The sequence below is a fragment of the Carassius auratus genome, chromosome 8, assembly GCF_003368295.1.
Source record: "Carassius auratus strain Wakin chromosome 8, ASM336829v1, whole genome shotgun sequence".
Lineage (NCBI taxonomy): Eukaryota > Metazoa > Chordata > Actinopteri > Cypriniformes > Cyprinidae > Carassius > Carassius auratus.
In genome coordinates this window covers 1,668,296-1,685,212 of record NC_039250.1, presented here as the reverse complement: position 1 = coordinate 1,685,212, position 16,917 = coordinate 1,668,296, and the positions used below count along the sequence as shown (strand labels likewise).

The following is a 16,917-nucleotide window of genomic DNA, read 5'->3' as shown; positions in this document are numbered from 1 at the left end:
TCAAAATTGAGTTTCATAAATCATCTGAAAGCTGAATAAATAATCGATGTATGGTTTGTTAGGAGGACATGATTGGCCAAGATATTTGAAAATCTGGAATCTGAGGGTGTAAAAAATATATATAAATATTGAGAAATTCACCTTTAAAGTTGTTCAAAGGAGTTCTTAACAATGCATATTACTAATCAAATCTTTTTATAAATTTACAGTAGGAAATTGAAAAAATATCCTCATGTAACATGATCTTTACTTAAAAGAAAAATCTATAATTTTTACCCATACAATGTATTATTGACTATTTCTACAAACATACCCCAGAGACTTAAGACTGCTTTTGTACTCCAGGGACACATATTGTTTTATATGTAGCAACTATATGACAGTATATTTCATCCATGGAAATGTAATAGGCCTATATAAAACATATTAAAACCAAAAGCCACTATTTTTGGAATAAGCATCTCAGAATTAGTAAGAAACACGAACTGAGTTTCTTTCAGTAAATTTGATGGAGCAAAATAACTTGGAAACAGGGGCGGATCTACCAGGGTGGCATAGCAAATGCCACCCTAAAAGAAAGCCTTGCCACCACTGCTGCCACCCCAGTTGGCAACAACGAATTAAAGGTTATGGCCAATTTGATACTTTACAAGCGCGAATCTTTCGTGATTCGTGGTCCCGCTTCCAACTCCCGAACTGATTCAAATGATTTGTGTTCCCCAAACTGACTCAAATGATTCGTGATCCCTCTCCGAACTCCCGAACTGACTCAAATGATTCGCGAACCCGCTACAAACTCCCGAACTGATTCAAATGATTCGCAAACCCGCTCCGAACTCTCGAATTGATTCAAATGATCCGCGAAGCCGCTCTGAACTCCCGAACTGATTCAAATGATTTGCGATCTCGCTAGGAACTCCCGAACTGATTCAAATGATTCGCGATCCCCAAACTGACACAAATAATTCGCGAACCCGCTCCGTACTCCCGAACTGACTCAAATGATTCGCGATCCCGCTCCGAACTCCCAAACTGACTCAAATGATTCGCGATTCCCATAACTGACTCAAATGATTCGCGATCCCGCTACGAACTCCCAAACTGACTCAAATGATTCGCGAACCCGCTTTGAACTCGAACTGACTCAAATGATTCGCGATCCCGCTCCGAACTCCCGAACTGACTCAAATGATTCGCGAACCTGCTCCGAACTCTGACATATATTCAGATATAAATGTAATTTAAAAAATAAGTTAATAATTTTCGATTTTCAAATATTGCATCTGTCAAACATAGTTAACCACTTTTAAAAAGCGTGAGGATACATAACAACCCTGTTTGAAAAGCAACAGGGATTAAATCGCGGAACTGGAACTTGCTGTATAAAGCAGAACGTCACGGAATTCGGCCATTTTTAAATGAATAAATCAAAAGTATAGCATTTAATCAAATCTCGATATGGACTAGTCTGTAATATTAAAGGTGTTCAGTACCGTTGCTCCCTGAGTAGGGCACCAACTCCCAGAGGGGGCATTGGTATACACTTTTCTAAGAAGTCAGAGGGGGAACAAGATAATTACTTATAGTCATAAAAAATACTGTAATTGTTCATGTAGGTGTCAGCTATAATGTACAATTGTATTAAATGTTTGATATTTATTAAAAAAATCTGTAAATCATATGTAAATTATTCTACTCTTTCACATGGGCTCAAACGCAAATTTGAAGCTCAATAGCATTTGAGGAGAAAGACTTGCAGTCATAAAACAATTGTGATGTGTTCATTTAGGTGTCAGCTACAATGCACACCTTTTTAATATATAAAATAAATTATAAATCATTTAGGTAAAAACGAGGTACGTTTATCATTTTCAGGCACATTCCTGTGAAACATTTTTTTTCCCCCTCAGGTTCCCTTACGAAAACTACCAATCATTGTTCTTGTAGCCATGGTAACTGCAAATTAACCATGATTTTGTTACTTCAAATAATAATTTACAGAGTATTAATATACTGTAATATTTTTTGGTTGTTGTTGTTGCTATAAAAACAGACCTAAGCCATCAATAGCCTTTAAAATGACTTAAAATGCATTACATAAAAAAATAATGAGGCAATAATGATTGGTTAATAATAACACTGTTAAAATACATAATGTAGGCAAATACAAAATAAACAATTTATGTACATGTTATTACAAATGCCATGTGATTGCTGCTGTTACACTTACAGGACGATCAAATCCTTGTTTAGGCTACTGACAAACATTTAATTCACATTCACTTCATGTTTCATTTTTGGCCACCTTTTTGCTATTAGATGACACAGCCTTAATAATTTCTTCAACAAAAAAACCCCCCAAAAAACGTGCATATCTCAAAGTTTTATCATAGTAAAACTGCTTAGTTTCCTTTTGCATGATTTCTGAATGCTTGAGACTATAAAATAAATTAGAGTCATAATAAAGTTATAGCCACAGGTAAATGTCAAGAGCTACAATTGTGATTTGTAAATAATACAATTTATTAATTTAGTTTTTTATTTGATTAAAGTTCTATTTTCAATCCTATAGTAGGTGTTTTTTTTTCCATCATCATATTTGAGGAAGGGGGGCACAACAATACAATCCTGCTCCACCCATTTGGCCAGCATCGGCCCTGAAGGTGTTGTTATACACGTCTCTGGAAATGTGTGCTCTACTACACACACACACACACACACACACACACACACACACACACACACACACACACACACACACACAGAAGCACGCGTGGTGTTTTAATTTAAGCTTGCCAAAACAATAACACCATATTTTTCAAAAATCATTTTATTTTTCTAAAAGTACATTTGTATTTGTACCTATAATGTTTATTTATTTATTATTATTGTCAGATAATAAAACCTCTGCTTCAGGACCATATTCATATAACATCTAAGGTTAAATGTAGCTCTTGACTGGTTGAGTTAGATGATGATTAACACTAAACAGTAGAAAATCAGTTGAGTCTCCCCAGCTGGAAATGTCATTGGCTGTTAAGATCTTATGTTTCTCATAATAAATTGACATATTGATAACACTGAACCTTTTATAACGCTCTTAATTACACGTTGATGCATACTGTATGCATTAGTGAGTGTGTGGTGCTTATGGGGTATGGTCACTTATTCCTTATATGAACTGTTTCAAATGCAAGACATTGATTGCATGAGATTAAGTTTGTAAATGATAGCCTGTGTCCTTTTGTAGTGTGCACATATATTTATCATCAAACTGTGATAACTGTGACTAAATTCAGTATATATATGTCTGCCATATGTTGCCACACCTCAAAAATTCCTGCCCCCTTCTTGCCACAATATTTTTCTAGATCCGCCCCTGCTTGGAAACTATATATCTTGCTGATCAATCGTACGGATATGAATCTATAGTGAACAAACAACAACGGCAACTGATAAATTATTCACATTTATTAGCAAGCTTTACTTCAAGATTTACATAAACAATTGACATAATATAAATTATTAAAGGCCATTAATACAGTAATGAAATAGGTTTTATTCTGATTATTATTGTTATAAAACGAGCGAAACCCAGCCGTCTGAACTGAGGATGTTGGAGCCGTATTGTATGTTCACATTCACTATAAAAATCAAAACCACCATCGAACCTAACAAATTCATAGCAAAAGTACACAAATGTCTCTCCAAACACACACACACACGTCAATGAACCCTTGCACATTTTCTTACTAAGCAAATCAAAAGTCAATAATAAAGAGATGCCTTCAGAAGGGAATTTACTTTAAGGGAATCATGTTCTTGATGCAGGCAGACAGAAGCATCGAGCAGATGAACAGAGAAGATCTGAAGCTCAGACCTATAGATATGAGATTTGTACAGTATCATTTAAATGCATTCACATCTGAGGGCTGCTGTGAGGGCCGTAGTGTGTGTGTGTGTGTGTGTGTGTGTGTGTGTGTGTGTCATCACTGGTCTTTCTCGTGCATCTGTTGTTGCATCTTTTCCAGCATCTCCTGCATTCTCTTCAGCTGCACAGACAAAACAACACACAGCCGGGAAAACGGCATTGTAACTTAGGTTTTTATAAGTATTATTATTATCTTCTATTTAGGATGGGTGCATTCAGTTAGTCAAAAGTGAACCTTTATAATGTTGAAAAATATTTCTATTTATAATGAATGAATCTTGAAAAATAAAAAGTAACATAAATTTCAAAAAAATATTGAGCAGCACAATTGTTTTTGTTTTTTTGCATTGATAATAAGCATAAATATTTCTTAAGGAGCAAATCAGCATATTAGAATGACCGGAGTAATGATGCTGAAAATTCAGCTGTGCATCACTGAAATAAATTACATTTTACAATATATTCACTTAAAAACGATTATTTTAAATTTGATAAAATATTTAATATTTTACTGGATTTTTTTTCTCTCAAATTAACACAGCCTTTATAAGTAAAACAGACATTCTCTCTCTCTTTCTCTCTCTCTCTCTCTCTCTCTCTCTCTCTCTCTATATATATATATATATATATATATATATATATATATTTCCTGCCTTTTTACAGTTTTTGTATTTTGTATGTTTTACCCAAAAATGTTTAATGTTAGTGTAATTTCAATATTTCACTTCTCTAGCTGTGTACTTGCTTTGCTTTTCTGCATTTTTTAAATCAAACTCTTTTATCCCAGTGTGGCTGTGTTACAATAAATTGCTTATGTTTTTCATTGTTTGAGTTAAAATGTTAAAATGAAGGGGAAAAAATGCTAAATTGAAAGATAAACGCACACACAAACACACAAAAAAACACAACAAGTATAGATTTCTAATACTGGCCATAATGAGCATGATAAATACTAGCAATTAAATCATCAAAAGTATCTATAACAATGAATCCATATGAAATATTAATTAAACTAGCATATATCCTAGGGATATTAAGTTATTACAGTATCTAAAACAAAACAAACAAACAAACAAAAAAACATTTTCATTAATTGAAATAAAATAAATGTTAACTCAAATAAAATATATTCAAAGGGTAACCTTATTTTATTTCAGGTATTTATTCATTTATTCATTTTCATTTATTTTAACTTGTACTAAAATAACTAAACCTGAAACTGACATAAGACATAACATGAAAATACAAAAACAAAAATACAAAAAAAATACAAAAAAAGACAAAAACACAAAATGACTAAAACGAATTTGAAAATATAAAACTAATAAAAACAAATTCAACATATTACTAAAAACTATAATAAGTACCTCAGTGTCAGTAAAATAGCACTAGTGTCCTAATAGCTTTATAATAATCTACAGCACACATCTGCTATAGTGCTGGTTTAATATCAGTGCCGAATGTTGTGTACCTCTTCATCCTTCATCTTGATGAGTCTCTCCGTCTCCACGTCTGGTGTTGGCAGAGGCAGGATCGGTAGTGGACTGTCTGTACGGTTATCCTGCGCCAGTTTACTGAAACACACACACACACACACATACATGCATTATATGAAGCACCTGAAGCAGCCTCAGGAAAACAGCGCTGACTGTGTTTTCATCTTCTGGTGAATGTCCCACACCTGGTCATCTCCTGGATGCACAGGGCTCTGTAGTTTTCGTAGTGCACGTCGCACGTCACGTCTTTCAGGTCGTGCATGTGAGAGCGAATCAGTATGTTCCTCAGTTTCACAAAGTCACAGTGAGACTGATTCTCCACTGAACAACACACACAAAGAAATGTGTTAGAGTTCACGCTCACCAACACACAAACTACACTTACATTTCTTCATTTGGAAGAGAATTTAATGTAAAGATCACGTCATGTGTTCCCCTGCTGTAACACCACTATTACATACAGGTATCTGTCAAGTGCACGCTGTAATGGCCAGAAACTCTTGCAGTAGACTAATAGTGGGACAAACTTGCAATGTTCTGGACAATATTAGCCTAAAAAAACATGCACACTTCAGTATATGGATTTCTGATATGGTCAATACTATACGATATTGATAATTATCACAATATATATATATATATATATATATATATATATATATATATATATATATATATATATATATATATATATATATATATATATATTTATATATATTTATATAAATTTCTTGGTAGCACTTTATTTTACAGTCCTGGTCCTCATGTAGATTCTATGTACTTATTATAGTAATTACAATAACTATGTAATAACTAGGTACTAACCCTGAACCTACCCCTAAACCTAACCCTACCCCATGTAGTTACCTTGTGTTACCAGAACTTTCTTAGATAAATACACTGTAAGTACACTATAAGTACATGTTAGTACACGTACTGTAAAATAAAGTGCAACCGTTTTCTTTTTTCACAATTAAACTCTACACAGTTGTTTCCTTTTGATTTAGGGCCACAAGAAATACATTAGATTTTCCCCTAAATACTGTGTTTCCATTTTATTTTATTTTTCTGTATTATCTGTTTTATGATATTCTTCAAATCTATCATCAAAAATGATGTTCAAATGTAATCAAATGAAAGAAAATATAACAAGTAATCTGGAACTAAACATTTCTGTGCATTTTTTTTAATCAAATAAGATGATGCTCCATACATTAATCTTTTTGTTGATATTCCTGGAAAATATTATTACTATTATTATTATTACTTTGAGAAATACTTCAATTGACAATAGTAGTATATTTCTGTTATAATTTAATGAATTATTTTGGCAGTTTGTCTTTGAGTTTCGGTGTGTATTAGCATGTAGTATTTTCTCAGGTGAAACTATGAAAAGTGCATCAGAGTAAAAACATTGAGAGCTGATCATCACATTTATCTTGATATGATGCTGTTTATCATCATGGCACCTCGGATATAGTGATTTTAACCTAGTATAAATATGTACAATCCATTTACTAAGCATTAATCTCCTTTTGAGTGTTTCTGACCTTCCACGATACCCCAGGGGTAAAGACGACCTCTGACCCTTTGACCTCTGGCCTCCACCACTGTATTACTGCCAATGACAGCAAACGGAGTGCACTCCTAAAGCACACACACACAACAAATAAATCATGTAATATTCAATATAAACACATATTTATATGCAGCAACACTTTAATTTGCTTCATGGAAAACATCTGCACGTTTGATCAGTTTATCAGCTTCACTCCTCCAGCTGTTGGCAGCAGTAAAAAGTCCACTGTGAGGGTAAAATCAAACCAAATGGAGTGAAATGATTTAGTCTGATTGGGGATTTAAGACTTTCAGACCTTCAGCTCTTTGTCCATCTGTTTGAACTCCTCTTCTTCATCAGAGTCACACTCGGGAAACTGATAGACTTTAATCCCGAAGCGCTCGATCTCGTCTCGCACCTGCAGGACAAAAGATGCACACTATCAAATGTGCAGGAAACAGCTGGCTTGAACCAGATGCCTTTGGCCTAGTATAAAACAACTGCTTCCATCAGGAGCACACTTAGCAAAAAGAATCCGATTAGCTATTGAGATGCGATCAGATAGTGTGCACTCACCCTGTCCTTCAGCTTCTTGACCTCGTTAGGAGTGAGACAGTCTGCTTTGGAGATCAGAGGAACGATGTTCACTTTCTCATGCAGAGCCTTCATGAACTCCACGTCCACCGGCCGCAAACTGCACAGCGGAAATAACAGCCTCTGATTATCTGATGCTAACTCCAACTGCAATTACATTCACTTCTATTATGCATGAAACACCTCTTGCATTAACTGCTTTTCATGATGCAAGAACAAATAAGTCAATATTTTATGAAATCCTGAATTCACATCTGCGAGTCAGTTTGTTAAAGGAATATTTCATGTAAAATGAAAATCCGAGGGGCATCCGAAATATAGATGAGTTTGTTTCTTCATCAGATCACTTGCTCAGCAATGGATGCTCTGCAGTGAATGGGTGCCGTCAGAATGAGAGTCCAAACAGCTGATAAAAACAACACAAGTTATCCACACCACTCCAGTCCAACAGTTAATGACTTGTGTGTTTGTAAGAGACAAAACCATCATTAATATGTTTTTAACTTTGAGTCATTGCTTCTAGACAAAATATGAGTCCATTATCCATAGTAAAGCAGTGAAAAGTCCATCTCCTGTAGTCCTTCACATAAAAATCCACCCATACATTTGATTAAAACAGTTTTGGCTTGTAAATCTGTGCAGATTTCTCTCCTGATTTACATGAGAATCAGTTCAGTTCAGTAACAGTTTGAAGTTAAAAACATGGATATGTTTGTATGTTACAAACATGACTTTTGGCTTCACAAGACATTAACTGGTGGACTGGAGGCTGCTTGGACTCTCATTCTGACGGCACCCATTCACTGCAGAGCATCCATTGCTGATGTAATGCTACATTTCTCCAAATCTGTTCTGATGAAGAAACAGCTTGGATCTTGGTCAGAGGCTGATTATGCACATTTGAACCTGACCCATATAAGACAGACCCGTGACACCCGCTCGTACCCGTGTCCAAACGGCGGGATGAAGTACAGACAGCAGTGCACTCTGTTGTCTAATATGTTCTTTCTGTTCAGTCCACTCTCGTCTCTGAAGTACTGCTCAAACTGCTGGTCGATGTAGTCTGTGATGGGCTTCCAACTGCAAACACACACACAAACACACACTCTTCACAGAGACAGAACTGTACACAATAACATACTAAGGCTGTTTTCTGTCAGATGAACTAATTTGACCTAAAATAGTTACTTTGAGTCACTCTGAGAAGTTAGTATTACAATAACAACTCATTTGCATGTGCACGGTTCAGTTCTCTAGTATCAGTTAACGGTCACATGACATGCATGCAAACAAATACATTAAGTATTTAATTTGGATTGTTTTTATGTATTTTATTTCAGTTATTTTTTTTACATTTTTGCTTCATATCAACTGATGAATCCCAGTCTGGGAAACCACTTACAGGCTCTCTTGGCTGCAGATATGACTAAAGCTCTTTTTGCTTTCCTAAAATGCTGCATTGAGCAATCAGCGTCTACGAGCGTAACTATCAGAGTTGTAATTGTGCTCATGGGATGCTGGGAACATCTGAATTCTCACCATTCATTGTTATTGACTGCGTCTCCAAACCCCGGCGTGTCCACAATGGTGAGTTTGAGTTTGACTCCTTTCTCCTCGATGTCGACCGTGTGTTTGGTGATCTCTACTGTCTGATTAATACGCTCTGTTACAGGAAACACACAATATAATGCTCAAACTAACAAACCTGTTGAAGAGGTGTACACTTCTGTATATGCTACACTACTGGTAAAAAGCTTGGGGGTCTTGTTTATATGTTGTTGTATTTTTTTTTGTCTCTTTTACTCACCAAGCCTATATCTACATTATATAAACAGTAATATTCTTAAAAATATTATTACAATTCAAAATAACTGTTTTCTATGTGAATATATAGTCAAATATAATTTATTTTTGTGATGTGCAGCTGAATTTTCAGCATAATTTCTCCAGTCTTCAGTGTCACATGATCTTCAGAAATCAGTATAATATGCTGCTTTGCTGCTAAATAAAAATTTATGATTATTATTAATGTTGAAAACACTTTATATTTTTGTAGACACACTGATACATTGATTTTTTTATAATTCTTAGATGAACAGAAAGTTCAAAAGAACAGTTAATCTGAAATAGAAATCTTTTGTAACATTATAGATGTCTTTACCGTTACTTTTGATAATTTTAATGAATTTGTGTTGAATAAAAGTATTAATTCCTTTCTTAAAAGAAAGAGAGAAAGAGATTATTAACAGCAGTGTATGTTGTATTCTTATATAAGAATAACAGAACTGTTGTTTTGGGTGTACTGTTGCTTTAAGACAATTCTTACCTTCAGCATTTAGTAATTTTCTGTCTTTATAGAGATCTGTGAGGAAGAGGCTGTTTACTAGAGTAGACTTTCCCAATCCAGATTCACCTAAAAACACATCAAATGCTCTTGTTAATGACAAAGACGAGCATGAAGTCAGTGAAAAATACAGTGATGATTTCAGCCGTACCTGCCACCATCAGAGTGAAGTCAAAGCCCTTCTTCACTGACTTCCTGTGGACCTGATTAGGAAGCGTAGCGAAGCCAACATACTGCTTGTCCTGAAAGACAAAAACAGAGTCAAAGTCAAAACATTAATGTTCTGTATACCTTTTTCACATTTTATGGAAGAAAGAAGGTTATACATGTTTTGAAGGATGACTGGTTGGGTGAACTGTCCCTTTAAGACTGAACGTATGTTAATCGTCAGACTGGCACAAAAATAGCAGAGAATGAAAAGCCCAGCAGTGCTGAGTCTCCTGCAGATCCAGCAACTGTGCCGGAAACCGCTCAGCAGTCATAACCGCTCAAACTGACACTGAGAACACAGAAATTACTGACGGGAAACAAAATCACTATTAAACCAGACAGCAGAAGCAGCTCAGTGTCCAGGCCAAACCCACTGACCATCAACACACACACAGAAGCAATATTTACATAAGCTGAAAAGGCCTTTTTAACACACTCAAGCTTGGGCCAAACTCAACCCATTGCCAGAGCATCTCACAACCCGTCATGTGTGTTTCCGCTGTCCATCATCCTAGAAAAGAGAAACCCTGGCACAGTGATTGTGTGAGAGAGAGAAGAGGGATAAAGATGCATGTGTGCACAACATCAACTAGATTTGTACATTTTCTGAAGAAAAAGTGTAACACTTTACCTGTAGCCTTCATGTGTAATGCATTTTAAAGGCATTCATAATGCACACTGTGATGCGTTATGATCTTTTCATAAATAAAAGCTAAAAAAACATTTAATCAATATTTAATTAACTTTGATTACATATCTAAAAATTGGTTGTTTATCATGTGTTTAAATGCATCATTATTATATAAGCTTGTTTCTGCAACGCAATAGATAAATCTTTTTTTTTTGTCATATTTCTGAGTCCATATTTCACATTTCAGACTTAGTTTTCTTGCAATTTTGAGTTTTCATCTTGCAATTCTTATTTTTCTTGCAATTCTGTGTCTCTATCTCAATTCAGACTTTTTCTTTCTCACAACTCTGAGCACATATCTTGAAATATTGAGTTAATATCTAAAAAAAAGTCAAAATAAGTTATATATTAACACAGAACTGTAAGGAAAAAAGTGCAAAAGGTAGGACAAAAAAAAACAAAGGGTGTAAGGGTGTTGCTGTGCAGCAGTTAAATTGTTCTGATTTATTTAAATATGTTACTATAAGACTGCTAGGGTGTTGCTAAGTGGCTGCTAGTTTAATATTCAGTTTAAATCCTTTAAGTATCTTAAACATCCCTAACACAAACTAAATGTACACAACATCATGCATCTGGCAGCATACTACTCATAAACTAAATTGAAGCAGCTTTTCTAACTTAGATAGATAGATAGATAGATAGATAGATAGATAGATAGATAGATAGATAGATAGATAGATAGATAGATAGATAGATAGATAGATAGATAGAAGCGAACCTTCTGTCGTGTGGTTCTGGTTCGGGGACACAGAAGTTTCTCTACCAGTTTCTCCTGTAGCATCATGGTGTCCATCCTGAACCAGACGTCTCAGAAATGTGTGCCGTCCCTCTTTAAACTTGCGTGACCCTGACTTTATCACTCTCTGTCTCTATATACCCTCGCTGATTTCCCTTTCCCTGTTTTCTGTCTGTCTCTTGCTTACGACACATCCCAGCGTGCCGTGTTCAGACAGGCAGGGAGAGGAATCCCTGTGTGAATGAATGAAAGACTGACAAAAGAAGGTAGTGAGTGAGAGAGAGAGAGGGTGAGCAGGAGAAGTGAAAAGACGTAAAGGAAAAAAAAGCATGGAAGCAATTTTAGACCGGAAAGGAGGGGGGAAGCTGAAAACGGGTATAAAAACACTCATTCGTTTAGCTGTTCATTCCTCCCCCACTATTTTTCTCCACAGCCGGCTCTGGAGTGCAAGGATTTCTGTGTGTGTGTGTGTGTGTGTGTGTGTGTTTTAGGGAACAAGACACATTTAGTAAGACAGCAGCCACACCCTTCCCAACAGACCGTGCCAGACTGGCACAGCTTTACTACATACTACAGCACAGCAGCCTGACCTTTACTAGAGTGTTATTTTCAGATATATGATGATGCATGGGGACAGTAAGATTGTTTTAAATAAAATGTATCATTTAATTTAGCAAGAACGGATGAATTTGATCAAAAGTGACAGTGAAACATTCAGTATGTTACAAAGATTTCTATTTCAAATAGTTGCTGTTGTTTTGAACTTTCTATTAATCAAAAAAAAAAAAAAAAAAAACGTAAATAATGTTTCACAGTTTCGACAAAATATGAAGCACTGTTTTCTATATTGATAATTATCAGAAATGTTTATTGAGCAGCAAATTAGCATATTAGGATCATATCAGCTTTACCATCACAGGAATAAATTAAATTTAATAAATACATCTAAAACAGTTATTAAAATTGTAATAATATTTCATAGATTTATTTTCCTCTCCCGCTCTTTCTAAATATAATTTCACCAGGGGGTGCTAGTGTTATGAAACAAAAATGCTCCAATATTTCTCAAATCATCCTGACACCTCACAGCTAAGTGTTTTTATGACACAATTCTGTGACTCTCGCTTATATAATACTAATGGAATAAATTGACATTATATTAAGATGATAGGCCTGTAATGAACCACAAGAGTTAATGAATGTAAGCTTAAATGCTTTAAAAGCCTCATTACTGAATGTGTCATAAAGTTCTCGCCTAATGTGTAATATTACACTCATACTGAAGCCTGTGCAGCTCTGTTAGGGTTTGAGTTAAAGGTTTGGGGTTGGTTCAGATCTCTAACCGTTACATGAGCTAAGTACTAGTGACGTTTGAGCAAGCAGCACTAATAGACATCTTCATATTAAGCATGATTCACCCCGTTATGGTGTTGGTGGGGGTCTGGTCATGCATATAGATGATGAGTGTGCTGGTGGGGGGTGGGGGGTCCAGAGGGGGTCTGCTGAATGGAGCAGAACAGATGTCCTTCAGTGATACAATAGCCTTAATCGCCCCTCCTAACACAGAACAACACCCTCTCACTGTCCAGCTGCCATCCCTGAGTGCCACCTGGAGCGACCCTCACCAGACACAGACCCATATCTCTAATGTTTTTAATCAGTTAGGAACTCTAATACGGCCAGAGTATCAAAGAAACACATCTTCAAACATATCAAAAGACGTGGAGCAAACAGCATTCATTTCACATAGTTTGATGACAAACCCTAAACACAACCCGACAATGCACTGGCAACCACCGAAACACCCTAGTAACCCCACAGCAATGCACCTATATACTGTATCACTTAAGCAACTGCTGGTTATGTACATGAACATTTTTTATTGTATTTTCACAAACGTATTTACTTAACCAGACCGGTACATTGAGATAATACAGTGTCTTCTTCCAGCAAGTCTTGGTCAGATGGTGCAGATATCCTGCTCATCTCAGACTGTGATTTCCTGTCTGCTATTCAGTGAGGTGGGACGAGTGATGTCATCCGTTAATGTCACATGTGCGTCTCACATTACACTGAGTGAGTGACCACTCTGGAACACCCTGATGATGTCATGATGATATGACGGGTGGAGAGATGTCAGCACCTCACTAAACGTCCTCAGGCCTCTATGGCAGCTCTACTGGGTCAAACACAAACAGACCTGATAGGGCAGATAGATAGAACGGTGTTCCCAGAGGACAACTGCTTTCCTCTTACTTTCAGACTATGTCAGTTTTTCTGCTTCAGCAGTTTGTGAGTAACACTGCGGGCATGTTTTTGAATGGTTCACTGCACCAGCACTGCAGCTTGTATCCTTATTACAGTACACTTATCACAGGGACGGTTCCTCTGGGGTCACATGAGGTTAAGTGTTTCGCTCAGGGGTCAATGGTGGTGATAAATCATCCCTTTTGGGGTTTAAACCAACAACCTTACACAGTACTTCACAATTCTGTGATGCAAAGCTGAATTTTCAGCATCATTACTCTAGTCTTCAGAGTCACTACCTGCATTCATTTCAATTCATACACTGAATAAGAATTCTGTTAGAGTAAATATGATGACTGAGTCAATTCAAATATAAGTGAACCATAACTCGTTGGGCAAAATTACACTCGTTGTTGAATTTGACTTGTCACTTCCAGAACACTGTCCTCTCTCATACTGTAGATACTGAGATGGATGATTCTTGCTGTGGCATTTGAATAACTGCACAGCCATTTGACTTCATGATCAAAGGAAACTTCAATTCTGCCATCTGTCACGCTGCATGCAGCTGCGCAGATATCAGCAGACAGCTTAAATACAAACACACACACTTTCACACAATCCTATTTCAATGCAGTGACCTTTTTAGAGATAAATAAGAGATGTCTGAAATGGCAGCCAGCCTTCCACGCCATTAACTTATTAAGCCTCAATGCAGAGAGAGAGAGAGAGAGAGAGAGAGAGATCTTGAAGCACTAACAGAATGTGTGCATGTGGGGGTGTGAATTGTTGCATTTCTGCTTTTGCGTAGGATGAGCTTTCTAGTAACTACATATGTGTGTAAGCGTGTCTGTGTTCATGTTCATGGGTCAAGTGCTGGAGGCTGTGTGAAGCCACTAACCTTCTGAACAGCTTCAGTCTCTACAGTAAAACAGAATGTTTGCAGCATTAAAGTATTGCTTTATTATTTAAAATATGCTTTTATATGGTACAAAATGATTTTTTTTAAGTTATAAAAGTTAAGTTATACATTTTAAAAAGTTTCATTGTAACTTACAATTTAAAATAACAGATTTCTATTTGAATATATTTTAAACTGCAATTTATTTATGTGATTCAAAGCTGAATCTTCAGCATCATTACTCCAGTCTTCAGTGTCATATCTACGACTATTATATGCTGGAAACAGTTGAGCTGCTTCATGTTTTTTTTTTTTTGGAAACTGATTCTTTGAACATTATAAATGTCTTCATTGTCACTTTTGATCAATTTAATGTTTTTTAATTATTGTATAATAATAACAATCCATTTTTTTAAGTAATCTTATAGACCCCAAACATTTTAATGTCTAAAATATGCATTTAAAATATACAGTAATTCAAAAATATTGATGTCTAATTGTGGATATGTGTCCAATAACATGATAATACCACATAAATTGGATTGTATCATGAACTAAAGTCTATTAATACACCAACACATAAATAAAACATTAATGTATAGTGTATGTATATATGTGAGACAGCACCAGATCTCATGCTTGAGCAGTTAACACTCTGTTCACCAAATACTATAAACTCTTCAGGTATCTGCTATATGAGCCTCTCACACACTCCTGCTCCTGTAACCATGACAACACCTCCAGAGAGAAACAGCACTATCATCCTCCATCAGAGCTCAGAACGACACAAAACAGCCAGCAGACATCAGACTTCCTCGAGGCATGAATGTAAGACTGATGCATTATAAAAATGCTGATGATGAGAAATAAAGTGCGTCAGTCGAGGGTGGGTGACACGATCTGCCGAAACGATTTAAAGCTCGTAAACACGTGCACGAACACACAAACACATGTTTTCAAAACACAATATGCATTAAAGGCTCGTGAGATTTTACGTCGCGCGGTTTTATCGGTGTGTGGAAATAAACCGCATACGTAGGAAGTCTAAAAGTGAAGTAAAATTGCGAGATGTGCGGAAGTTTGTCGTTTCTCACCTCACTGTCCTCTGAATGCGACCATCATCATCATCATCATCATCACGAGCAGCGTCAGCATCAGCAGGTGCGGGATGCGGGAGACACACAGGCAGGAAGAGAGAAATCATCAGCATTTCATCAGTCAAACAGAGTAAAAACAGAGTAAAACAGCGCCAGCCTCTTTGTCATTACCGGATTTCATCAGCCTGCTCTTATATCGGATGTTGGTGGTCATGTTTCAGCCTGTCTCAGTTCTGCTCGGGATCCGTCTGTCTCTCGCTCAGCTCCGCTGGGAAGCCCAGGAGTAAAGGGGCGGGGCCGCCGCAGACGAAACCACGCCCATAGACACGTCACTCATTGACAGGACTCCACAACAGTGCTGTTGAACGTGTTTTTTGTGTCATTGTATGACAATGCAGTGCTATTTTGTATTTGTATTTCTTTTGTCTTGCAAAAAAAAAAAAAAAAAAAAAAAAAACTACTCAAATATAAATGGCAATATATATAAAAAAAAAAAAAAAAAAAAAAAAAAGTGCTGTTGAACGTAACTTTGGCAAATACAAAATTTGCATTGCAGAAATATAAAATTTAGCTTGTCTAAAATAATCGTACATTAAAATCATTACGCACTAAAAAATGTTGGGTTAAAAATAACCTAACAATTAACCCAACTATAGGTTGGTATAGCACCTTCCCATCTATGGATTATTTCAACCCAACCCATTGGGTTAAAATCCTGTTGGGTTAAAAGTTACCCAACAGTTGAGTTAATTATTTATATAAATTAACATCAGTATTTTAATTAACAATTACTCATATTTTGAAACTGCTTTGTTTTAACTTACATGTTTTATTTTAATATGCAAGTAACACATTTATAAATATATTTAAAAATATCTTATTTAAATATACAAGAACGTGTAAAAACTGACATTTTCAAGATGTACAAATGTGTTGATTCATATTCATATCAAAACACACAAATGTGCTAATAAAGTTCACAGCTGTGGCCTAATGGTTAGAGTTGGACCTGTAACCCGAAAGTCACAGGATTGAGTCTCTGTACTGGCAGGAGTTGTAGGTGGAGGGAGTGAATGAACAGTGCTCTCTTCCACCCTCAATACTCATGGCTG

The 16,917-nt window shown here is 36.1% G+C and overlaps 1 protein-coding gene across 2 annotated transcripts; it reads right to left on the bottom strand.

The window, feature by feature from the left end:
• Positions 1-3,453: 3,453 nt before the first annotated feature.
• septin5a (septin 5a) lies at positions 3,454-16,120 on the bottom strand. 2 transcript variants are annotated; one of them, XM_026268983.1, is made up of 12 exons: positions 15,977-16,120; positions 15,803-15,813; positions 10,075-10,165; positions 9,906-9,992; positions 9,119-9,242; positions 8,525-8,659; positions 7,562-7,679; positions 7,302-7,403; positions 6,978-7,074; positions 5,613-5,748; positions 5,403-5,505; positions 3,454-4,052 (listed from the first exon to the last, which is right to left on the bottom strand). In XM_026268983.1, exons 1-12 carry the CDS (start codon positions 16,017-16,019, stop codon positions 3,990-3,992), a joined length of 1,110 nt encoding a protein of 369 aa, XP_026124768.1. In that variant the 5' UTR covers positions 16,020-16,120; the 3' UTR covers positions 3,454-3,989. The 2 variants fall into 2 exon arrangements, with proteins under 2 accessions (XP_026124768.1, XP_026124767.1); XM_026268982.1 differs by lacking the exons at positions 15,803-15,813; positions 15,977-16,120 and adding an exon at positions 11,543-11,899.
• Between the last annotated feature and the right edge of the window lie 797 nt (positions 16,121-16,917).